Source organism: Silurus aristotelis (genome assembly GCF_946808225.1).
Source record: "Silurus aristotelis genome assembly, chromosome: 18".
NCBI classification, from domain to species: domain Eukaryota; kingdom Metazoa; phylum Chordata; class Actinopteri; order Siluriformes; family Siluridae; genus Silurus; species Silurus aristotelis.
Window position 1 is genome coordinate 10,251,196 of NC_139591.1, and position 25,867 is coordinate 10,277,062.

The window sequence follows — 25,867 nt, forward strand, 5'->3', positions numbered from 1 at the left end:
CCCAGAGCAATAAAGACTGAGTTACCACACTCCCATATATTTCTGGCTATGAATTCTTTTGCCTTTTCTCTCCTTCATAACCAATTATAATTAACAGTAGCTGATTTATAGGTAATATAAGCATAAACAGTTCCTCCTTAGTTGTTAACATATTAAAATCTATTAAATATGTTAACAATAGATTTATTATTTTAAGTTTAAGAGTGTTGCCCCTTTCAAGATGGCGGCGCGCGCGTGTCCAGTTTACCCAACAGTTCTCGTTGCTTAACGTCACTGTCTTGTGACACGTGGTATTTCTTTGCATCATGGCGGCTGGGTTCAAGTAAGTACAGTAGATTATAATTTGTCTGGAGAATGTACACGTTTTCTTTGGTTCGTATGGTCATTTTTATCGTTTTTGGACATTAGTGTGATCATAATAAAGCCAACTATTCAGCTGGCTAACTAATAACCATGTCTTTTGCGTATTGAATGCATACATGCGCTTCTACTCGGTTGGTAGTGAATATGGTTAAATAGGTTTAGCCAGTTAGGCTCGGAGTTTTTATTTTATAAACAATGTAACTACGTTTAAACCGCTAAGTAATGCAATTAATTAAGCTCTTGGAGTCGAGCCGGGCCACTGAATCGTTGGAAAACGTCTTCAATGGAACACGATATTGATATGTTTATATTGACATAATTTGCTGTTTGCAGTGTTTTATTGCTTTGTGGTGTTTGTTGCATTGTGTTATTGCTTTGTCATGTTGTATGTTGCAGTGTTTTATTGCTTTGTGGTGTTTGTTGCATTGTGTTATTGCTTTGTAGTGATGTTTGTTGCAGTGTTTTATTGCTTTGTGGTGTTGAATGTTGCCGAGTCGTTTTTGAGATATAAAACAAATAAATAAAAAAAAGAAACAGATGCCGTCCTATTTTTTCCCCCTATTCTAGCAACAAACTAACTAAATACACTACATGGTTTGTGGACAGCTGACAACCATACACACGTGGTTCTTCTCCAAACTGCTTCTACTAAGTTAGAAGCACACAAGTGTATAGAATGTTAATAATTGTGATATCCCTCTTTTTCAACTAAGATGCCCCAACGTGTTCCAGCATGACAGTGTTTATGTACATATATTGAGGTCTATGAAGACATGGTCTGGCAAGGTTGGAGTGAGGTTTCTGCACAAAGCCCTGAACTCAACCACTCCTTTGATATGGACTGGATCGGGTATTTCTTTCCAGGCCTCCTCACCTGATCCAGAATCTAGTGGAAATCCTACTCAGAAGAGTGAAATATTAATTTTAAAGAGGGCTGAATTTAGACTGGTGTGTTTTTGGAGCAAATATGCGATAGTCAGTAATCCACAAAACCTTTAGCCACACAGTGTAACCTTATTAAATGATGTAAATTAAACTGTTATTGATTTTATATTCTACAATTACTATATATTGAACAAAAGTTATTACTTCAGCAGCATAATTAATTATGTTTGCGTGCTATTTGGTTTATCAAGGATGCAGTGTGTAGTTGTGTTGATTTGATGTCATGTGGAACTCAAGTTGAGAAAACCGTCCTGAATTCTTGAGAGGTGTTTTTTTTCCTGGTTGGTGTGCAGCAGTATTCCCACTGACTATAGGGAACTATATGTCATTGAAAGACACTTTAACAAAATTTTTTTATCAAAAAGTAAATAGAATATTGATATGCTGGTCATTTAGGGCAGATTTCTTTATTTATTTAACAAGAACAAGCTAATCATCTGTCTGGCTTTGCTTTTTAGGACAGCAGAGCCACTGGAGTACCACAGAAGCTTTTTGGTAAGTCCCATAACTCTGGGCTTGCAGTGCCGGTTTAGTACTTTTGAATCATGCAGCAGAACATTTCTGATCATTCTATTGGAGGCTACAGTTTACTGGTATATAAAATGCATATTTCCAATGCACCTCTCTGCACAGAAAGAAAGCTGCCGGCCAGATGGGAGAGACCTGGGAGAGTTCAGACCTACAACGCTCAATATTGGTATGCAGTAATGTCATACATTTTGTCCCACTTATCTTTTGCAGTATTTGAGAAATTACATTAGTTTCTTTTTGTACATGTGTGCATCTTTTTGAAGACCTCACCTCTCAGTGTAGATGTGTTTTCAGGCTTTACACCATGTTTTTCTTTGCTCAGTGCTAAGAATTTCATATCGGCTAGGCTTTAAAAAAAAATCCAGAACAGTACAGTGTGAAAAGAAACAATTTTCCCCAGGACCAAGGTGAGAACATACATAAACAAGTAACAATACACAGAACTACATAAAACTAATTGGGGCATGGCATAAAGTGCATGTGTGGTAAAATACTAAATAAAAATGATTAATTAAAAAATGTGTGAATTTAACTTTATTTCTTCAATGTCTGCTGCTTGGTTCTGGTGGTCTAGTGGTTAGGATGCGGCGCTTTCACCGCTGCAGCCCGGGTTCGATCCCCGGTCAGGGAACCGACCCCAGCCACTTTCAGTGCCGTTTCCAAGCCCGGATAAATGGGGAGGGTTGCGTTAGGAAGGGCATCCAGCGTAAAAACATGTGCTAAATCAAACATGCGGAGGATCCGCTGTGGCGACCCCTAACGGGAGAAGCCGAAAGAAAGTTCTTCAATGTTGTCTGCTGTTTAAGTTGAAATAATAAAAATTTTCAGATTTAAAGTGAAAAATTTAATTATTGTATCTTGTTTCTCTCAGGTTCTATAAGCACAGCAGATGGCTCAGCGTTGGTGAAGATTGGAAACACCACAGTCATTTGTGGCATAAAAGCAGTAAGCAGCATTCTGTAGATAGAATTAGAGCAATAATCGAAACCTATGACTAACTCCATATATTTTTTACACAGGAACTGGCAATGCCCACTGTTGATGCTCCGGATAAGGGATATATTGGTGAGAGTGAGTGCATTATTATTACATGCATTTTTTTTTTGTTTTGCTATGCTGAATACTTGATGTGCTGTTTGTGCTACAGTTCCAAACGTGGATCTGCCTCCCCTGTGCTCGTCCAGATTCCGGCCTGGTCCCCCTGGAGAACAGGCTCAGGCGGCCAGCCAGTTCCTAGCTGACATCATCGATGAGTGAGAAGAATAAATTGCATCAATAGAGTGGTTTGAGCTTAAGTGTAAAATGGCAGACAAAATGAGCTAAACAGTAAAAAAAAAAAAAAAAAAAAAAAAAAACCTGAACTAATAATAAGATGCATCAATCTGGGGGTTTTCTGCACCATAGAGAGAGACACTACTTTCCCCTTAACTAAAAAGAGGATACAATCTAGGGCTTAATTCATAATAGATACATTTATTTTTTAAACTTCCAAAGAAAGATTACAAGCCTACATACACAGAAAGGTATTTCCAATTGCTTCCTACTGGTGGCCTTGTTTATTAATGATGAAGCATATGGTAATGTTTATAACATCAGTTTTAACTAGAGGCACCTTCACATAGCAGAACACAGGCATTGAAGGTAGGTGGGATGATGGGATATGACTGGGAACACGGGGTGGAGCTAATAGGAAAAAATCCGCTCTAAAGAAACACACATGGTAATCATAACAGTAATGTTACAGTGGTATTTGTTATTATTAATTAAGCAATTATCACACAAGCAATGACTGATTTGGCAACAGATAATTTGCATATCTTTAATGGAATATGAATTTGATTGTACAGATGCTTAAAAAAAAAAAAAAGAGATCACATCTTTCTGACCTGAACCACATATCCGTTACCTAATTATATACCTAACCTTTGCACATTGAGTTCAATGTAATATTCCCTTCTATGTACTTATTAATAGTAAGTAAATGTTTATTCCCAAAACAGTTTGACGTTAGATTTATGACAGTGTATTTACAGTTTTTTTCTTTGGCTTGTCTGTTTTTAACTTAAAAGATTTAATATTTTTTTCTCATTGCAGCTCTAACATTATAAAGAAAGAAGATTTGTGCATTGAGAAGTCAAAGGTAAGAAACAAATACCATAAAATGTACTTTATAAAAAACCTGACTAATCAAACTGAAAGAAAACTTGGCTTTTTATTGCAGTTGTGCTGGGTCCTGTACTGTGACATCATGTGTTTAGACTATGATGGAAATTTACTCGATGCCTGCATCATAACCTTGCTGGCAGCATTAAAGAATGGTGAGCAGTTAATAAAATATTATACTTTCTTAAACTTAAACATTTTTTTATTGTAATTCTGATTTTGTTTTGGTTTTCTAGCACAACTTCCTACAGTCACAATTAACAAAGAGAAAGATTTACCTGAGGTTGATACGCAGCACAAGAGACATCTGCATATCAACAAGCACCCTGTTTCCTCATCATTCGCAGTATTTGATGAGTAAGTCTTCAGTGTATAGCAAAACAAATATATTCCTCATATACAACTTATCTTTAGCATTTAGATATAAATAACCCCTATATAGTTTAGTAATTTTATAAAGCATAATTTTAATATTTTGTATTTGATGACTATCAAAAATAGTTAGTGTTTCCATAATTAAGTCAAAACCTGTTTAAATAATAAATCCCTCCACTACATTTGCAAAATATTAAAACTGTGGGACGTTTAACATGACTTGGATGGATGTGTCAAATACCAGTTGTCAGACGTTGCTTAGCTGAATCTGTTACTGAATTGGCCAGAATTCCTTTTGGATCAGGCAGGAGTGTTTAAAGAAAATAAATAAATAAAATAATAACACCACCATTACACTTCATGCACAGTGATTTTCTCAGAGCTAAAGTAAAAAAGGGACTTACCCACTGTTTTCGTTCACAATGTATTTAACTGTAGAATTGGCACTCTCTTTTTTTTTAAATCACTACTATGTTCCACTTCCAAAGCACAATGTAGCAACTAGTGACTATATTAGGTCACCTAATCTGCTAGCACATACTACTGATTTTAAGGTTTTTTTACATTGGTATTTGACAGTAAACTATTTTGTACTTGCGCCTGTTTAAAAAAAAAATATATATTAAAAACATTTAGTAAATGATTAAAGGGAAGAAACAACAGTAGTTGATGTTTAGGATCCAGAACTATGGCAGTTATTGAGTGCAAAGTAGTATTAATTATTATATTATTATATTATATTAGTTTGTACAACTATTTTTTAGCTTGTGCATGAAGGGACTAATTACTAAATGATTAATGCAATATTCTGATAACATTTTCTGTCCAAACACTAATGGAACATAAGTACTGGGTAGGAAAGACAGCGAAGGGGTAAATAAGAGGGACAATGATCATTTCATTTGAATGTGCTTTGTTTTCTCCATGTAGTGAAGTGATAATAGTGGACCCAACAACTGAAGAGGAAAGTCTGGCTACAGCATTAATAACTGCAGTCACAGATGAGGATGATCAGCTCTGCGCCTTCCATAAACCAGGTTCAATTTCTGCAGTATTTTTATGCCAAGTTTCAACAATTTGTTCACCGATTTTGAATACATTTCAAAATATTAAGTTTACACTTAGGCTGTCCTAATTTATTTTTAGGGGGAAGTTCATTATCAGCAGAGAAGCTGCATGACTGCATTAGTCGTGCTGTGACCCGAAATAGAGAGATCAACAAACTAATCGACAAAGTCACCAAGAGCATAAAGTCATCAAAATAGTTGCAAGGAGCCAGGTTTCTTATTTAAAAGTTGTATTTTTTTTCCACTGTCAATATATATTTTCATTTTTTATAACAATAAAACTGCTGACAAAGACCATTTACAAAAATTTTGCCTCAGTGTTCAGAAATGTCTTTCACACCCTGATCCTGAATTTCCACCCATAAGAATATACAGAAACTGCAGCTTCATTACAACAAAATGCCATTTATAATGTGCTGTAGAAAAAAACGCACACAATTGCATTTTGGGAGAACAAGGCCATCACTCCATTGCCCAGCTGCAGAAAAGACTGACAAAATTAGTTGACCAGCAGGAGTTTTTCAGGCACATCTCTATGATTCTCTGCACAATAGGACAAAAGGATCCCATAGAAATTGATGATAGCAAGAAGAGAATTTAGAGCATGCCATGAGGAATTCCCAAAAAATTCTCATTTCATATATTTCTTTTAAAAATTATCTTCAATAAGTCTTAAGCTCTAAAAATCCTTGTTTGAAAATAGGTGGATCTTTTACATCCTTAGATACAAACGCAATGGGTACCCCGTCAAAAAAAAAAAGGTTGTCACAGTCAGGGCATAAGGGGGTAAAGCTGACCAAGCACAGTGTGTTCCTCATTATGTGCATGTCCTGGTGTGGGCAAGGTCAGTGGTCATGATTTGGGGAGAGGTTGGGGCATGCTGCGCTTCCTCTTACTTCTTGGTTGGTTGCCGGAATGTTGCCGTGGCAGCGTTGCTTGAGGCCCCGCCCCCGCTGCCATAGCCATTTGCTGCTGCATTTGGTGTTGCAAGAATTGCAACTGCACATAAAAAAAAAAAAAAAAAAACATACTGAGTTTGTGAGTATGACACTAGTCTTCCCTCACAGATGGCAATTTCTAATAAACATGTTACAGTTGGATGGATAGTGACCATGAATAAGGCTGTTATAAATAACATTATAAACATTATTGTAACTGTAAATTTTAACCAAATCTGAACGTTCATATCCATGCCAGCTGAATGATCAGAAAGCAGAGCAGTCTTTTTTTATACAGGTACTGTGAGAGAAGACGTCAGTTAACATTGCTGCATTTACAGAAAACAAGACAGAAATGACTGAACTAGCAGAAGCTTAAAGAAGCAGAGAATGGGATGAAGCAGAGGGTGAAGGCTAAAGGAGTGTGGGTGCAGGCAGGTTATTTGGGAACAGGAGCAGATTAGCAGCACCAGTACATTTCAACTTTAAAAGCAGCAGCAGGCCTGCCAACCCTGCATGAAAAATGTGTTATTTATGAAGGACAGGTTTAACTAGACAGCTGATTAGATAAAACCAATTCACAAGAAACTATTTTAATTTTTTGCATTTTTTAACTTGAATTTAATTTATTATTTTTATTAAAACGTTATACTTCTCACTTAAATGATCAGCATGCTATATGTCAATTATGATTCTATAATAATAGACTTTCAGTATAGCAATCACACTCAGGAAAGCAGATATTGTGTGTGTCTCTAACCCTAACCCTAGATTTTCTTAATATCATCTTGGTTTCTTCCCGACTACTGAATCCATGGTCTACTTATAAAGCTTAGTATCTCACTTGTTAAATGCACTGACCAGGAGAGGGTATAAAAGAAATTTCAAAACACTACATGTATCTTGGAACACTGAATGATAATCAGCAGAGAATATGGAACACCACCCAAGGCACCACATCGCTCCAAAATGTATAAAAGGACAAGAACAGGAGGCTTCAAGAGACCTTACACAACATTAAAGGAGCTGCAACAATATCTGTATTGGATAGGAGAGATTGTAGTCATATGTAGAGTATAACCTCATGCCACATATCCACGAGCGGGTAAGGGGGTTAAATGGACCCTTCTCCTAACAAAAAGGTCCTAGGACAAATACATCACCCCAAACCCTGTGGCAAAATGTTCTAGAGAGACCAATTTTCAAAACACAGCTTTGGTCCACAAAGATAAATCTGGTGGCAGCATCATGCATTTGGACTGCTTTAGTTCAGCGAGAACTAGTGCTTTTATCAAAATAGGGGGAGTCATGAATAGCTACAGATTGTACTGCTAAATCTTCAGGTGTTTGCTAGAAAGTTGAAAATGACGAGGAATTTTACCTTTCAGCAAGACAATGAAGCAAGGCACACACCCAAGTGAAAGGAATGGCTTAAACAAAAAAACTGTGTATGACTTAGCTAAAGATCTCCAACTAAAAATCCGTAAGGCAAACTGAAGCACCCAAAAGATTACATGAGAATAATGTAAAAGTTGCTTTAACAAAGCATTAGTTCAGGGATGTGTACTTATGCAACTAGGTTATTAAGCTTTTCACTTTATTTGTGTACATTGCAATTTCACATTAAAAGATCTGACGATTTATTTATACCACAAAAACCTTTTTCACAGGAGTGTGTAGATTTTTTTTTTTATCCATTGTATGTAAAAAAATAAAATAAAATACAAATACATTTAAAAGTAATAATTTAAAAGTAATCAACTTCTGACATCTGCCCAGACATCTTGAGAGAAACCGTGTATTCAGAAACTACACAGCAATAATTTCAGATTCATTTCGTCTGACATTTTATTAGTTGGAAAAAAAGGCTGCTTTTTTTTAATGATGTGCAAAATGCAGAGCTCTCATGCATAATGTGTACTTGTTGGCAGGTCTGCAGCACAAAAATTTATTTAGGCATTTGTGTGCAGATATGAAGTTTATAATGCTTAAATAGTGAAACTAAAATTGTTTGGGTTTTTTTGTGTTGCATCAGGAAGTCAGCATCTTTAACTACAAACCTTTTGGCTTTTAACAATTAGCTTTGAGAAAGCTCAATAATGAGTTGACTCAAAATAATAATTGCTTTGTAATACTGATAATAATAAAAATTAAATAAAAACCTTTCTGTAAATCAATTGCTACTTGAATGCATTAATTTTAAAAATCAATTACACAAGTGCATAAATATGCCTAGTCAAGCGTAAAACAAAATCGAACTTAGCAAGAAAATCAATTTTTACATTGTATCTGTAAAAACAGAAAACCAAGTGAGCATATATGGAGATGTAAGAGGTGTCTTTGTGAATCACAGTAGCAGATGCTGCAAGCTGTCCAGCATAATGTATTCTAAACTGTGGAAACATAGACATCTTGCATACAAGACTTGTGCCCTTTTTAGGCAAGACTGTAGATTATTGCAGAAGCTAAAATAATAATAATAATAATAATAAGCTATTATAATTAAACATGGGTTTATTAACTCAATTGAGTTGTTTTATTCAACATAGATGTAAGTTAACCAGTTACTGATTATTTGTATTTTTAAAAAGTGCCACTTGAAAGTCTAAAACTGGCAGTCTGATATTAAGATGTCTATGGGTGGATAATGTCAAAGTTGCTGTATTACTTGAATCTGTGGCTGGTGCTGCTGCTGGAGCCTCGGGGACGGCAGGCTGGACCCAGAGCCCTCCAGACCACAACCCAGCTGGGACAGAACTACCATGCCAGGAAGAGGAGAAGGAGGGGGAAGAGAAGAAAAACAGGGAAAAGTAGAGGAAAAGGATAAAGGAGGAGTAATGAAGGAAAGAGGAGAAAGGAAACAACAGAAAACAAAAAGGTAGAATGTAGCAGAGAAAAGGGGGAATTGGAATTCTCCTTATGTAAATTATCAACTGGACCGAAAAAAATTAAGCTAAGAAACAATTGCATTTATTCGATCCCAATTGATCATTGGAATATGATACAAATTATCAGCATATTATTAGTGCATCTACTGTCTGAGTTAGTGCCGGTTAGAAAAATATTTCAATGCAAATATGTCAGTTACAGAGACCATTAAGGATGGAGAAAAGAAAACGCTAGATCTAGGTGTAAATGGATGCAAATTTTGTATGTATACACACCTGTCTGCGAAGGCATGAATCCCCCCACCCCAGTGAGGTTGATGACAGCGGTCTGTTGTGCTGCAAGGCCCTGCTCAGCTGTCAGTCCCTGTTCAGTCTGTTCAAAGAGGATTTTACAGTGCTGAACTGTTACCCATACAAACCTTTATACACTCATTTAATGGGTCCCTATTTTCATTATAATAATGCAACTGGAACACAAGATCAACATTTGTTCAACATGTTTAGATGTGGCCCAAATATTTCTATATTTTTGGTATATCAGCACATATGGACTTCAAATATCTAATCTTTTGTCTCACTCAATTTTTTCTCAAACTCAAAGTCCAAAAACAAAAAAATAGCCTTGCTGTTCCAATACCTGTGCACTATATGGCCACACCCAACCATCACAAGCAAAGGTACTTTTTGAACATTCCAAACTGGATTAAGACCCCATTTGCTGTTTTAATAACCTCCACTATTTTCACAAAGCTTTCTACTAAAGTTTAAAACTAGGCTATGCCTATTCAGCCACAACAGCATCGGGTCAGGCCTGGTAAGAGGAGGCTTGGGGCACAGTCAGCATTTTAGTTAATTTTGTTCAATTTAGTTTAGGTCACTCAAGATCCTCCACTTCAACCTTGTTAAACCATGTATTCATGACACCTACAATGTGCACACTATCAACCTGGAGCCGTCATTGACCTGAAGAAAAGGGTAATTTGTGGAAGACCCAAATATAAAGAGGTCTGTTATGGTACTTATTAAAACACATTTACAAACATCCTCTAAAAGAATATGCTTACAGGCTCAGCTTAATGCTCCTGCAGATGTTTTAGGTTAGACCTAGATTAGACTCACCGAATCATTCTGCTGCTGGGGACTGGAAGTAGCAGACTGACCGCTCTGCTGTTGGGGAGAGAACTGAGAGATCTGTTGTTGCTGTAAAGGGTTAAAAATCAATGGTGTTGCAGGGATCTGAGCCAGAGAGAGGAGATGGAAGAAGAGCATCGCATGAACCCAAAGCCATTTTCATGCTACAATTATTTTATTAATTGTATAGTTGTCTTTGAAATGTTTTCCAAGAGTGGAATAAATGGAAATTAAACAAAACGTGGTTCTGATTTCGCCCCCAACAGCCTTACCTGAAGAAGATTGAGCGGCCTCAAGCTTTGGGTATTGTTTAATCCAAATGGTGCACCTGCAGAACATGAGCACAAATTAAAAACTGTGAACATAGCTTGTACACTAAGAAAAGCACAAATAAGTCATATATGTAACACAAATTAGGAAAAGTGGAGAAATGGATACCTGCAGAAGCTGCAGGCTGCATGGCAGGAAGTGCACTGGGCATCAGGCCTCCTGGAGGCAAAATTCCACTCAGGTTTATTCCAGGACTACAACCCAGCATGGAGTTAGAGCCAGTCATTAGAGCCTGAGGACTGCTGTCTCACACACAGGTAGATGAGCATACACACACAAATTAAAAATATGTGATCATACAATGTATAGATAATGTAATGCTAATACATAAATAAATCATTTAGTACATGTAAATGAATCATTTACATGTACTAAATGATTCATTTATGTATTAGCATTACATAAATGAATGATTTAGTACATGCAGAATATAAATTTACATGTACTAAATGATTCATTTATGTAATGCTAATACATAAATGAATCATTTAGTACATGTAAATGGATATTCTGCATATTTTCTGCACCACAAAAAAGTGAGTGTTTCTTTCAAATTTAGTCCTGTTGTTGTTGCCAAAATGAAATGACGATGATGGGTTATATGAGGAAAACATTTTTTTCCCCACTTCTAATAAAGCAAAAAAAACTGATGGAAACTGATTGTTAAAGTAATAGGGCAAAGGTCATACCAGACAGAGCCAACCACATTGATAAAGTTGAGGCCAGCAGGGTTGGTCATGACCTGTGAGGAAGTGGTGCCTGTGCTGATAGAGGTGGGCAGTGGTATAGTCATGACAGGCAGCGCCATTTGTTGCTGGGAAAAGGGGGCAAGCAGTGTCTGCTGCTGAGGCATAGTTGGGTCCTGGGGGGTGGGTGTCACTGAGGGCGTGGTACCCTGAATGTCCACTGGGTGAGGTGTAGAGCATGGGGTGTTGGTTGGGGTGGGTGTAGATGGCTTGGGCGTTCCAGATCCTAAAAACGGATTAGGAATAATCAAATTAAGGCATATTTGTACAGCCCACTCCAAAAGCATTGGAACGTGACTGCCACTACTTTTGTAGTGAACAAGAACCCTTAGGCACATCTTCCACTGTTTCTCAACACTCGAGAAGTGGGTAGATTCAAACAAAATGTGTCATGTTTTAGGTTGTTAAACACATCTGGAAGCAAATTGTTTAGTTTACATGTAATTTACACTTAACATGCATGAAAACTGTGTGAAAGCATGTTAGAGATTACAGTATCTCAATTCACAAGAAATCATTTAAACTCATACATACTGAGAAGGTGCTCAGTGATATAAAATCAGTAAGCTGAACTGCTGCCAATATATTTTGCTGGTCTTCTAAATTGTAAGGACTAGATAATAAATATACATATTTTATATGTACATATACATATTTATACATTATCCCTCTCGTGCAGAACAACAACAAAAAAAGGAACTCACATCTGAGGTAACGCTCTGATCAATGTGACGTTTTAGCATGTTTTATACTCATGCTACATAGGTCGGTATTTGGCTATTCTGGCTTTAGCTAAGTGATTTACTTTCTGGACTGACGTAGCACACTAAAGCTTAAGTTACAGCATATGAATAAGATTGTTATGAGTTATAAGAGTATATGGAACATAGACTCACTTTGCATGGGAGACAGGGCAGCGGGGGAAAGCAGGCCCACCTGGCCCAGCTCGATGGAGTGCTTACGCGACAAAGATTGGCTCTTGTTTGGAGGAGGGGTTGGACACTTCAAATGGCCACTGGGTGCTTGTGTACTGTAAGGATTACCTACAGAAAGTATGTGAATGAGGAAACAGCACATTCATCACACCCTGATTTAATGATGCTTGAAACAATTTTTTTTTTGCAATGCCATGGTTTACTTGTAGGCAGTAGAACCATGACCCCATTTTCACAACCCCATCTTAACTTGAAAATATCTGAGACATGGCCTAGCCTAACTCTTAAAGAATGGTGATCAGTATGGGGTAGTACACTCTAATTTGTTAACTACATAACAAATTACTGTACTTTTATTAATAAAACAGAGAGGTTTACAGTATCATAATGTATAAACCTAAAGTATATATGTATGTGGCAGCGGGCATGTGGCTAAGGGCCAGTTTTCTAGTGAAGTGCGGAGCCGGACACACTCCGTTTCAATGTCCAGCGAAGCCGATAAAAAGGAGAGAGAGATCAGTTGAACTCTTGAACAGTTGAACTCTGACAACCCCTTTTAAAGCATAAGGCCTGTCACAAGGAGGGAGATGTGTACATCCTGGCAGCATCCTAATAAATCATACTGCATATACGCTGCTACGTTTGCCTGCCACGCAAAACTTATAAAATATTTTGAATTCTGTAGCATTAATAAAGTCGTCGCAAGATCAAAATAACGCAAGTCGAACCATTGTAACTCGGGGACTACCTGTAAATCTCTTTTTACAGAAAAATTTACAATATCAGCAATTACATATTTTTTTATCTGTTTACATGGAACATCTACCATGCAAGTTCCTGTGTTACTACAGACCTGAAAATGTATCGAGTGCATAAATATAAACCTGTGATTTAGTAGAGCTGCAATTATAAAAATTCATCAACACGTCATGACCAATTAAAATAAAGAATCTAAAAGTGCTGGTGTATAAGACCTATTAAAACATATGCAAAGCTTAAAATCTTCTATCTTCATTAAAAACGGTCTTGTTAAATAAACATATGTAAAACTTAAAATAATTAAACCTGTTAGTCCTGCACAGTCTTTGGAGTGTTTAAACAAATTTAAATAAAAAGTTTAAATATTAGGTCAACAGCATAATCATATTTTTTTCCCCAATGTACATGATTTCTGTAATTTTATGGATTTACGATTTTACAGTAAGAATGTTTAAACCTCAAAGATGTGTTAGGGCCGACTATAAGTTGGCAGTTGCTTAGATCCGATTTACCTGTATGTTTTTCTTCCATTTACAGTGAAATTCTTCTTTTTTTTTTTTAACAATCGAAATTTTTCGATGACCTGAATATATGGTACTTTGGTACCTGTCATAAGTGTGGTTAAGTCTAATGATTAAGTGAAAGGTGTTCATCAGTGAGACTCCTGAGTGGTGTTTTGGTCATCTTCATCAAAGAGAACAGTTGCTCACAGAGATATGTGCTGCTGAATATAGAGAGTGTTTGAGCAGCTTGGACACGGAGTTGGAGCAGTGTGTCTGGGACTTATTATTATTCATATATATATATATATACACAGTGAGGAAAATAAGTATTTGAACACCCTGCTATTTTGCAAGTTCTCCCACTTAGAAATCATGGAGGGGTCTGAAATTGTCATAGTAGGTGCATGTCCACTGTGAGAGACATAATCTAAAAAAAAAAATCCAGAAATAACAATGTATGATTTTTAAACTATTTATTTGTATGATACAGCTGCAAATAAGTATTTGAACACCTGAGAAAGTCAATGTTAATATTTGGTACAGTAGCCTTTGTTTGCAATTACAGAGGTCAAACGTTTCCTGTAGTTTTTCACCAGGTTTGCACACACTGCAGGAGGGATTTTGGCCCACTCCTCCACACAGATCTTCTCTAGATCAGTCAGGTTTCAGGCCTGTCGCTGAGAAACACGGAGTTTGAGCTCCCTTCAAAGATTCTCTATTGGGTTTAGGTCTGGAGACTTGCTAGGCCATGCCAGAACCTTGATATGCTTCTTACAGAGCCACTCCTTGGTTATCCTGGCTGTGTGCTTCGGGTCATTGTCATGTTGGAAGACCCAGCCTCGACCCATCTTCAATGCTCTAACTGAGGGAAGGAGGTTGGTCCCCAAAATCTCGCAATACATGGCCCCGGTCATCCTCTCCTTAATACAGTGCAGTCGCCCTGTCCCATGTGCAGAAAAACACCCCCAAAGCATGATGCTACCACCCCCATGCTTCACAGTAGGGATGGTGTTCTTGGAATGGTACTCATCATTCTTCTTCCTCCAAACACGTTTAGTGGAATTATGACCCAAAAGTTCTATTTTGGTTCCATCTGACCACATGACTTTCTCCCATGACTCCTCTGGATCATCCAAATGGTCATTGGCAAACTTAAGACGTGCCTGGACATGTGCTGGTTTAAGCAGGGGAACCTTCCGTGCCATGCATGATTTCAAACCATGACGTCTTAGTGTATTACCAACAGTAACCTTGGAAAAGGGGGTCCCAGCTCTTTTCAGGTCATTGACCAGCTCCTCCCGTGTAGTTCTGGGCTGATTTCTCACCTTCCTTAGGATCATTGAGACCCCACGAGGTGAGATCTTGCATGGAGCCCCAGTCCGAGGGAGATTGACAGTCATGTTTAGCTTCTTCCATTTTCTAATGATTGCTCCAACAGTGGACTTTTTTTCCACCAAGCTGCTTGGCAATTTCCCCGTAGCCCTTTCCAGCCTTGTGGAGGTGTACAATTTTGTCTCTAGTGTCTTTGGACAGCTCTTTGGTCTTGGCCATGTTAGTAGTTGGATTCTTACTGATTGTATGGGGTGGACAGGTGTCTTTATGCAGCTAACGACCTCAAACAGGTGCATCTAATTTAGGATAATAAATGTAGTGGAGGTGGACATTTTAAAGGCAGACTAACAGGTCTTTGAGGGTCAGAATTCTAGCTGATAGACAGGTGTTCAAATACTTATCTGCAGCTGTATTATACAAATAAATAGTTTAAAAATCATATATTGTGAGTTCTGGATTTCTTTTTTTTTAGATTATGTCTCTCACAGTGGACATGCACCTACGATGACCATTTTAGACCCCTCTATGATTTCTAAGTGGGAGAACTTGCAAAATAGCAGGGTGTTCAAATACTTATTTTCCTCACTGTATATATGATTGTATATATGTTAAACTTTATTAACATTCTCTAAATCGTCCCTTATCATGTATAAAACTTGCCAAAGGTGTTCTTCGCCAGTTGGATAGTTCTTTCTGGCCTTAAATAAAATTTATCCCAGAGCAGTTCAATAGGATTTAGGTGCAATGACTGGGCATGCCATTCTATGATCGATAACATTCCAGCCAACTATTTACTCTCTAAATAGCAAAAACTGAGCTTTTACTTATGCTTTTTATGTGTCTTCAGGTCATTGTTTTTTTTTGTAATGTTCAATGTTGCTTTTAGCTGCCGTCTAGATAGATAGAAATAAAAATTTGAAAGGCTATAGATAGAGGGAGACATAATAAGAAACAAATACCACTGATGTGTGTTTTATTTCTCATGTGTTTATAATAATAAACTTTGGTTGTTTCAGATTAAACTAAAGTTTGTTTCCATATAAAAGGGTTCAACATTACACATCTGGAGAGACGGAAAAGATGCACAATTGCAGTCAATATTTCAATAAATATTTTTGGCCCACTGTGAATATGAGTTTGACATCCCTGCTTTATACCATTATATTATCTACATTGTTGCATATAAATAAAATGAGTATGCGGTTTGAATTTTAAGTTGGTAAAATCAGAGTTAATATGCATGTCGTTTTCTTAGAGATAACATGAAGTGCAGCTTAAGCTTTTAATTCTTAACAAATTAATAGTCTCCCCAATAAAAACACACTGGGCTCTTACATTCCACACAATTATCTTCAAACACAAATGGATTTATGGAAATGCCCTTCATAAATGGCTGCTTACCTGAGGAGCTGCTGGAGGAACCAGATGGCAGTTTAATCGGGGGAGGTTTGTGCTTAACTCCCTTTCCCAACACTGAGGACTGGACAATTGCTGAGAAACCATCCACCTTAAAGAACACAAGCAAACTCACCACACACCTTACAAAAATCCAATCCTATTTCATCTATTGTGAAGTGCAAATATTGTGCAACTTATTGGGATTTACAACTTTTCCAAGTCATAACATGCTTTCTAAACAACTAAACAGCAGTCACACTTATTTTAATAAATCAAGTCGTTGACCATTTGATGCTTTGATTAACAATTGAATAGTGAATGAAATCAATTTATATTCCGACCTTTTAATGAAAAAACGTCCCAATTGCTGTATTTATAAACATGTCTATACATTTTTAACAATGAATGGCTTTCGTGCACTTTACATTTAGTCACAAAGCTGAGTGTTATCCTCACAGTTTGTTATCAAAATTATTTTTCTGTACATTATCATTAACTGCTAGAGCATCATTTGCAAATATTTTATAACATTTTCACTTAGGTTTATAAGCAATTGCATCAGAACTAAAAATAGCTCAAAAGCTGTTGTTTCAATGTCTCACCTCTGTCTCCCTTGTTGGAGAGAGTTGGCCTTGGGCTCCCACATTGTTGGAGCTGTGCAAAATCTTCACCTCACACTTTAAATCCGTCTCGTAAACATCCTTGTACTGAGACAAAAACCTGATGAACAGAAATGTTTTTTTAGCACTAGTACTTATGTATAAAACTCGCACACAATAAGTACATACAGATAAACAACTGGTATTAGTAGTAGAGATATACCAGCATTGCAAGTAATTGTTCTGAGTAATTGACTCATTTAGTGAAAATAATAGCAGTATGGAGTTTTGTTTAGAGAATAAATTCATTTTGCAGAAAAAAAACAGATGTCTTTATTTGTGCTTTATTAAGGAAGACGAGAAACAAATGTTTTACATATTGTTATAAAATATATATTTTTTAAGTAAAATTTGCAGAATGTTCGGAGGAACAATTTATTTTAACATTTAATTTGTAATTTTAACATTACATTTTTTTTTTTATGTCATTAAACGTTTTAAAGAAAAACCCACAGGAGAAAAATTCACAGGATCTGTGGAATGCAGTCTGCTCATTATATACTGTAATAAAAATTTTTGTTGAGGTTTATCAGAAGCTGACTCAATCGACTAAATGCACCATGGATGCACAGAATTTGATCAAAAACAACAGTTATACTATTTTTAATACACTAAATATTAGTTTAGTAATAAATTATAAAGGTTAAACCTTTAACAAAAAATCTACAGTTTATGTGCCCTAGAGAAAAATGTTGACACTGCTGTTTTTTTTTTTTTAACAGATTAATATTAATTTTCCTTGCTTCCTATAAAACAATATTACAGTCTTTATATAATTTTTGTGTAATGTATTTGAAAATTGGAAATATAGGCTATTAAAATATTTGCCCTTTATTAAATTTTATAACAAACTGCAATTTTTTTTTTAACTGTATGGCAAGCAAGTAAAAATATGACTTTTCATTTGCCATAGACATGAGCGAAAACAATTCAACAAGGCACTGATTCACAAAACACAATACAATAAAATAACATGATCTAGACTAGTGGTTCCCAACCTTTTTTGCACCACGGACCGGTCTAATGTCAGTCAATATATTCACGGATAAATACAACAAAATAAAATGATATGACCGGCATAAAAACCGGTATTTTCTAAATATAATAATAAACGTGAATCCACTGTGTTGTTTTTTAATTATTTTGCTAGCTATTGGGTTTTAATTTAGCGGTAATGTATTATGTGTTAGCAGCCGAGCAGCCCCTTTAAGAAGGTAGCGGATGTAGGTAAGACATGTGACCGAGGCAAGCATTTTGACATGCATCAAAAGTGAGTCATAGACGGATGTGGCAGAGAGAATCCAGTAATTTTCTAAAATAAAACATCGTTCAGAATCAGATAATAAATAAAAATGAAAATAATGTAAGTTATGTATTCTTTCTGTGAGGCCCGATACCAACTGACCCACCAATTGGCCCAGGGGTTAAGGAACCACTGAGCTAGACAATAAAATGCAGATGCAGCTGCTCTCCTTACCGATCAGCATCTACCTTCGAACCGAGAAGGAATCTGGTAAAAAGGAAAGAAAAAAGAACATAAAACACGAGCAGAGCAATATCCTAAACAGTAAATCAGCAAATTATCCATTTTATTTGCTTTTTTAATATTCTAAACTCTAAAATGCTGCCGCTTACGGTGGGTGAATAAGGTGCACGTCAGAAACGTCCTCCTCCATTTTTGGGTCATTGCTGCTGTAGATTTTTCCGTATACCAGTGGGTCACCCATAGACTGAAAGATGGTGACCTTTGTCCTCTGAGGTTGGCCACCCACTTCACACTCAAAAATGTAGTCATCGTTCTTGTCCTACACAAAGAAAAATATGATTATTTAACATCATATTATTTAATAATATGATTATTTTACCTTACCAGTATAGTGCAAAAATAATCAAAACCTTTAGGAAAAAAATATTTCTAAAATAAGACAACACATTGCCTGTGCAGGCCAAACTTGTGGTGGCTGAGAATCCTCCAGTTTAATTGATTTCTCCACTACTGCATATTTCTCCACCTACAGAAAAACAAGAAGCCAAAGCTCTATTCAGATTCATTAGTCAAAAGAGTCAGAACTACAATTGAAAACAACTATTGTAAACGAAAGATAATTAAAAAAAAAACTATGTTATATTAGTTTGTGTTCAAGAGTAATTGTTTTTTATATATATATATATATATATATATATATATAAACAATTTAATTTTGAACACAAACTAATATAACATAAGAAGGGAAAAAAAAGCTGTGTAAATGTATAAAAACTCACATCAATCTCAGCTGGAGTAGTCAGCTGGCAGCCAGTTTGTTTCCACATGTCTACACACTGTAGGAGCACAACATTTTTTATTTTTATTTTTATATTTCACCCTTTTTTGCCAAATGAAGTAGCAATTTTTACAAAGAACGTAAGAATATCACTAATATGCATATTAATAGAGATTAGCAGACGCACATTTCCAGCCTTGGAGATCTTAAGATCTACAGCTGGCGGTGGTTTCCTTTCTTTTCTTTTGTGCAGGTAGTCCAGCAGGCGAAGTTGTGGAGGTGTAGGGAGGTTAGCCAGCTCCTGCTGTCGGTTCAGCGCTGCACGTGAGTATCTCTTAAAATACCTGCGGCACAAAATGATAGCAACACTAGCAACTACTAAACTGAGATTTTAAATACAGGAGTTAAACAATACTGAAGTAGCATTCAAACACATTAAATGAAAACAGACAGTGGTGGCTGAGTTCAAGCTTTGCCCATGGACCTTTCAACTGTATTCTCCCATCAATGTGTGGCTTTGTAAAGAGTCAGCCAATTGAACAATTGTAAGAGTATCCGAACAACCAAAAGATCATTAAAAACAGTAACACTGTTACTAACTCTTAAATGTATAAACCAGCAGAAATAACTTTTGACATCTATACAAAGATCTGGGTAAGAAGGTAAAACTGTTTCTGCTACAGTAGTTTGTATACTGCAGTTTAAATCTGGTTTAAATAGCTCTTGCATTTATAGCCCTGTGTGTACAATATATAAGACTGCCTTCAATTATTAACCACATTCAGGAAAATAGATTTCAGGTAAATAGTTCTGATTTCTGAAAAGTGAAGGGGTCGGAATACTTTCCGATAGGACTGTATTACATAGGCCAAGATAATACACAGTAGCACTGCTAATGTAAATGCAAAAGTAAATCTTCCTAATGTATTAAGAAGATAATAAATCATCCGTGACTAACACACACACACAATATTAGCACATTTAGAATAAAAGCACAAGTCACCGTTTCATAGAGCGTGTGTTCATCTTCTGTTTATTGTATAGTAGCCGGTTGGCAGTGCAGGTGACAGTGATTGAAGGGTCCAGGCACAGAGGCTCTGCTGTGGCCAGGATCAACTGGCTTTCCAGCTGCAGTTTATCATCCTAGAAACAAACATCAAAACACTCTGAGATCAATGGTAATACAATGCTATTACACTTTCCCTGTAAATCCATAACTGCAGCATAAAAGTCTTTATCCAGATCTCAGGGCACCAGTAAAATATGTAATAAACTGAAATCATTTACTTATTAACATTATGCTTTACTATTTATAAATGAGGTCACCACAATATTATTTCACATCATATTAATGGATTAAGCTAGAAGAATAAAATAGATATATTTTTATTATGTCTTTCTCCTATGTATTCTAAATATAAGAGCATCTGATACTTAAACATCAGTCTTAAGCACTGTAGTCAGAGATAACTTGATTTATTAATTTATATACATTTATTATCTCCAATAGAGTGATCATAATCATGTGACAAGAAAATGAAACACAGAAAAAGATATTATGCTATATATATTATGTTATAAATATATCATTATATTTTTTTATATTATATTTTTGTATATTCAATATACATCATACGTTTGAATCCTCTTATTCTAGTAATAGGAGTCATTTTATTTGCATTTTACCTGCGTCCACTTGTGGTGATCACTCGTCATAGCATGGACATCACAGATCAGGGTCTGATATAAAAGTAAAGAAAAAGTCTGCATTGAAAACAAAGTCACCATAGCTTCAAACTTAAAATTATACAGTTGGCGGTTATAACGCATGAACGCTACATTTCTCACAAAGCATTTTCCAGATCACAAATACAATATAAGAATATAACAAAAGGTCCTATGTAGATACAAGCACTGTTTTATCTTATGCACATGTTCACACTGTCAGCTGTCATTTTAACATGATGCTCACCTGCATAGTGGGTCTCAGCAGTACATGGCGGCTCTGATAAGACGGCATCTTGGTGTTCCCTGACTGTCTGTAATCTCGAACTTCTGTGATCACACATCCACAGTGAAATATGTTGACCTGAAAAACATTTTTTTTTAAATACAATAATGTTTAACTTTCACTGTAATCAGAAACATGAATGATCACCGCACTGGGTGTCAGAATGGCTCTCATGAAACACTGCTTAGGTGCAAAACATGGCAGGTTCATTAGAACAGGCAGCGACAGGTGGAGGGATTAAAAAAATGACAAGCATGTGCAACAGCATCAAGGTCATTTGTGCAGTCAAATATATGCGAAATAAAAATGAGTGGACTTTAAAACTTTGTCTACAAAACAATTATATTTGCAATTACATTTGTTGAAAAAGTCAATAGGGAGTTTTTTCTTTCTCTTGTTATTAATCAAATTAAGTAAAAAATGCTGTGCCTGTTATATCAAACTTCTCCTGCCTGTAAAAATGAGTGAAAATCTGCTTGTATGCAAGTGGCCACCAAGTATTATAATAATTATAAAGTATTATATAAAATATAAAAATAATAAAAGTATAAATAATAACGATGATAATAAGAAGAACAATTACAGTATTGCTGCATCTTACTTGTGATTTTTCTAAAAGGTCCACAAGAATAGGTGGCAACTCCTCAGCATCCAGGTAGTCCAGTAACTCTGCTTCTTCATACGGAAGCCGAATGGTCTCTGAATCTGATGTAAAAAAAGAAATAAAATAAAGTCTGTATCTACAGTGAATATAAAGTAACCTTCCATACACTTTAGAAATCTGTTATATTATGAGCAAATATAAAATCATATGAAAATGCCAACCAGATCCATTTTTGCCTCTGAGCATAAGTGAGTATCCTTCATTTCCAGGGTACAGATTGACTACCAGGCATGACAGTGACTCCTGTGAGACCAGCTTCTCAAGTAGATTCACATTTCTTCTAAGATTCTGTAGAATAACAATTGCCATTAATATCATAGTAGCATAGTTGGTAGTAGAGATGTTATTGGATGTATTTTTTTACATGATAAAGTTCATCTTTTAGAGTAATAAATTGGTGCCCATAATGGTGAAGTAATTGGTTGCATATTAAAATCTAGTTTGATTTACATATCTTTCTGATTTTGCTACATTGTCTCTATTAAATGTGTCAGTAAATAAGAATGTGGCTCTGTGATTTTGCTGGTATACAAATATGAATATATATATATATATATATATATATATATATATATATATATATATATATATATATATATATATATATATATATATACACACATACATATACACAGTACATTCACTCAGTTCAGTCTCTACATAATGCAATAGTTGTGGCTTACAAAACCCCACTGCTAAATTCTCAAATCAGATATTTTAGAAAGCAATTAATTTTCTTTAATTGCATAGCAATGACTCCCTGAAACAACTATTTCCAATCACAGGTTTATATTAATGTACACATTTTAATACATCATATTTATTCACATTCCATTCACAGAGACTTGTATGTTAAGTGTTCTACAATTATATAATGTTCAGGCAAAACAAGACATCATGTTGCACTTGTGAACTTTAAAAGAAAATACAGTCGAACCCACTTATCTCGACCTCGGTTAACTCGCCAACCCTTTAAAGTCAACGTTTTTGAAGTGGAAAACGAAGGGGGGGGGGGCAAATTTGCCACTTAACGTCGGTTATGTCAGGAATCCCCCTGCCACGCCCCCTTCGGCGGCGGCGTTCCCCGAAGCACCCTGCTTCTTCTCCCGCGCGGGCGAGCTCGTCGCAGTTATGCTGATCACACACACCTGACTCTCATTCACTCACTCGTCCCATCTCCTAGTTAAGCCCCTCACCTCCACATGTGTTGTGTTGGTTCATGGCGGTCTGTGTAATCGCGTATACGTATCCCGCTACGTACCCTTCTTCTCGGACTCCGCATTCTCTCAACGGCACCCTGGATTACCCCGATCCTGCTGTTTTCCATGTTCACGCTGTCTGCACCACGTTTATCCGTTGCTGCCCCGCGCTGCGCTTTCCATGGCGCGGATCCCTGGATTCTCTACACGAACTGTCTCTGCTTTCCCAGAACTTTGTGGACTGCGCACCACTGGATATTACTGCTTCGCTACAAGTATTAGTGGATTATCTCCTGAGTTTTCTCAATAAACTTTGTTTGCGTTTACTTCGGCTTCCGTCTCCTTATCCGCATACAGGTTTTCTCGATCCGCATGATCAATCAATCAATCAAATCGCGGCAACGCTGTTGTGTAAAAAAACCTCCGAAAATACGTGCATGCACATTCTCATTTATTAACGCACATCATGTACATAAAGAAATTTCAAGCACGTTAATATATTGCCGCCATATTGGTTTTCGTTTATCTCGACCATCGGTTATCTCGACGCTTTTTGGCGTCCCCTTGGCCGGCGACATAAGCGGGTTCCACTGTAATAGTTTTGGCTGCTATACCATAAGTAATAATAAGAGCATGGACATGCCACAAAATTAAATGTAACTGGTATAAATCTTTTAGAATAAAAGAAACTGATTAACTGCTATATTAAAAGCAATGCTTTGAAGTACTATGCCAACAGACAATTTCAGTGAACTTCAATATTAATAATAAATGCAAATTTTACCTTTAGCTCTGGCTCTTTTTCACACTCCTCCATGTACAATTCATAAAGTTTCTGATACAAGGATTTTCTCCCACTGGAAGACACCCTCCTTCTAGCTGGTCGCTGACGAGCACTTTCAACAATGTACTGCCCAAATACATACGTAAAATTACTTTTAAACGCCTATATTCCACTCACTTCATTAATAAGAAATACAAAAACCAACAAATCATGTGCCTCTGTAAAATTTACATCACAAATCATATAATTAGACAAGTATTAGAACTCATCATACCTCAGCCCGATCCAATGCATATTCTAGGTCTTGTTGCTGCAAAGGAGATCAAACTTTCAGTGCAGTCAGACTTGTGACTGCTCTCACAGCAACTTGCAAGCAAATGTTTCACAAAAAAATGTAAATGGTTGGGTTTCAGCTGAGAAAAATATGAAGGCTAATTAATAAGGAAATAAAACTTACCATTGTGATCCACCACCAGTTTGTGTGTGACAGGAGGCGATGCTGTCCTTACCCCAAAACTGGCACGTCCACTGACAGTCCATTCAAACCCTAAGCACACAAAAAAGGCATTTTCAGCTTTATAAACGTGCTCACCCGAAGGATTTCCTATTTTAATCAGTGTTTCCATAACCTATGCACATCCACAGCAACATGAATAAAAAGCAAAGAAGAAATTAAAACAAACTGGTGGTTCCTTTAGATTAGCTACACAGCTAACTCCTCACATAATAATCTAACATTTTGCATGCGGAAAGGCAGAACATAACTCTTTGCTAACGACATACAGCCAAAAACACCTGAATTGTTAAGAGTCCATTTCGTACACATACATTCGCAATATGGGAATTATATCAGAATGCGTCTATACGCTAACTCATCTGCTCGCTCCCAGGTTAGCTAGAAGTGCTAACTCGCTAAATGAGCACGGTGGGCTCTCTGCTAACTGCTCCGTTAGCTTGGCTTAAAAAAAAGCTGCAAAAGTTAACAGAGCACTGCAAACGGAAGGATTGATGCTAAAAGTCTAGATCATGGCAAATAAAAAAAAAAAGACTTGCCAAACGACGCGCATCTTCACAGCTCGAAAATGCAAAGCAATGAACAAAAATATTCCTCCAGTGCCTTCAATGTAAAAAACTCATAGCAGCCATTTTCTTCCAGTGTAACAACAAAATCCAAACTTCCGGTGACTGGAGTGGGCGGGGCCAATGGCCCTTCTGAATGTAGGATGGATTACAAATAAAAAACTTGTTCCCTACTCAAGGGGACTTCACATGGTACGAATTAAACATCTAGAAGTAATCATATAGTTCCCTAGGAGCACAGGAGAGCTATTTGGTATACAATCGTGGTGTGTCTGCGCTCCAGAAGCGCTCGTAATGCATAAGCATGTGTGCGTTTCGAGTTTCTCGGTCTTCCCTCATTGCATTTCCCTATTTTCAGATTTATTGTTCCTAAAATTTCCTATACAATTTCATAATCTTAAATTATTTAAGGCATTATTTATACTCATATATATATATGTATATATAGTGTAGATAGACTGTGACATGACTTTCTCCCATGACACACACACACACACACACACACACACACACACACACACACACACATATATATATATATATGTGTGTGTGTGTGTGTGTGTGTGTGTGTGTGTGTGTGTGTGTGTGTGTGTCATGGGAGAAAGTCATGTGGTCAGATGAGACCAAAATAGAACTTTTGGGTCATAAGTCCATTAAACGTGTTTGGAGGAAGAAGAATAATGAGTACCATCCCAAGAACACCATCCCTACTGTGAAGCATGGGGGTGGTAGCATCATGCTTTGGGGGTGTTTTTCTGCACATGGGACAGGGCGAATGCACTGTATTAAGGAGAGGATGACC

At 36.6% G+C, this 25,867-nt stretch overlaps 2 protein-coding genes across 3 annotated transcripts; one reads left to right on the top strand and one right to left on the bottom strand.

Annotated features, from left to right (window-relative positions):
- Positions 1-208: 208 nt before the first annotated feature.
- On the top strand, positions 209-5,751 carry exosc8 (exosome component 8). Its single transcript, XM_083569183.1, has 11 exons — positions 209-322; positions 1,767-1,803; positions 1,942-2,005; positions 2,711-2,784; positions 2,859-2,904; positions 2,987-3,092; positions 3,934-3,979; positions 4,061-4,157; positions 4,239-4,359; positions 5,308-5,414; positions 5,524-5,751. Exons 1-11 carry the CDS (start codon positions 306-308, stop codon positions 5,640-5,642), a joined length of 834 nt encoding a protein of 277 aa, XP_083425309.1. The 5' UTR covers positions 209-305; the 3' UTR covers positions 5,643-5,751.
- On the bottom strand, positions 5,658-25,187 carry supt20 (SPT20 homolog, SAGA complex component). 2 transcript variants are annotated; one of them, XM_083569068.1, is made up of 24 exons: positions 25,039-25,187; positions 24,443-24,532; positions 24,260-24,295; positions 23,986-24,111; positions 22,164-22,290; positions 21,940-22,043; positions 21,300-21,416; positions 21,014-21,067; positions 20,331-20,470; positions 19,515-19,671; positions 19,329-19,385; positions 19,001-19,075; positions 18,699-18,868; positions 18,541-18,573; positions 17,007-17,124; positions 16,408-16,513; positions 12,374-12,520; positions 11,421-11,703; positions 10,840-10,973; positions 10,674-10,729; positions 10,390-10,506; positions 9,547-9,643; positions 9,051-9,139; positions 5,658-6,443 (listed from the first exon to the last, which is right to left on the bottom strand). In XM_083569068.1, the coding sequence occupies exons 2-24, from the start codon at positions 24,443-24,445 to the stop codon at positions 6,297-6,299; spliced, it is 2,493 nt and encodes an 830-aa protein (XP_083425194.1). In that variant the 5' UTR covers positions 24,446-24,532; positions 25,039-25,187; the 3' UTR covers positions 5,658-6,296. The 2 variants fall into 2 exon arrangements, with proteins under 2 accessions (XP_083425194.1, XP_083425195.1); XM_083569069.1 differs by lacking the exon at positions 9,051-9,139.
- Between the last annotated feature and the right edge of the window lie 680 nt (positions 25,188-25,867).

Excerpts from the sequence above, each read along its gene's own strand:
- exosc8 (XM_083569183.1), top strand. Across the intron at positions 3,093-3,933 it reads CTAGCTGACATCATCGATGA|CTCTAACATTATAAAGAAAG; the intron begins GTGAGAAGAATA and ends TTCTCATTGCAG. Across the intron at positions 5,415-5,523 it reads CTGCGCCTTCCATAAACCAG|GGGGAAGTTCATTATCAGCA; the intron begins GTTCAATTTCTG and ends ATTTATTTTTAG.
- supt20 (XM_083569068.1), bottom strand. Across the intron at positions 21,417-21,939 it reads ACCTTTTAGAAAAATCACAA|GTCAACATATTTCACTGTGG; the intron begins GTAAGATGCAGC and ends AATGTTTTTCAG. Across the intron at positions 9,140-9,546 it reads ATTCATGCCTTCGCAGACAG|TTCTGTCCCAGCTGGGTTGT; the intron begins GTGTGTATACAT and ends CTGGCATGGTAG.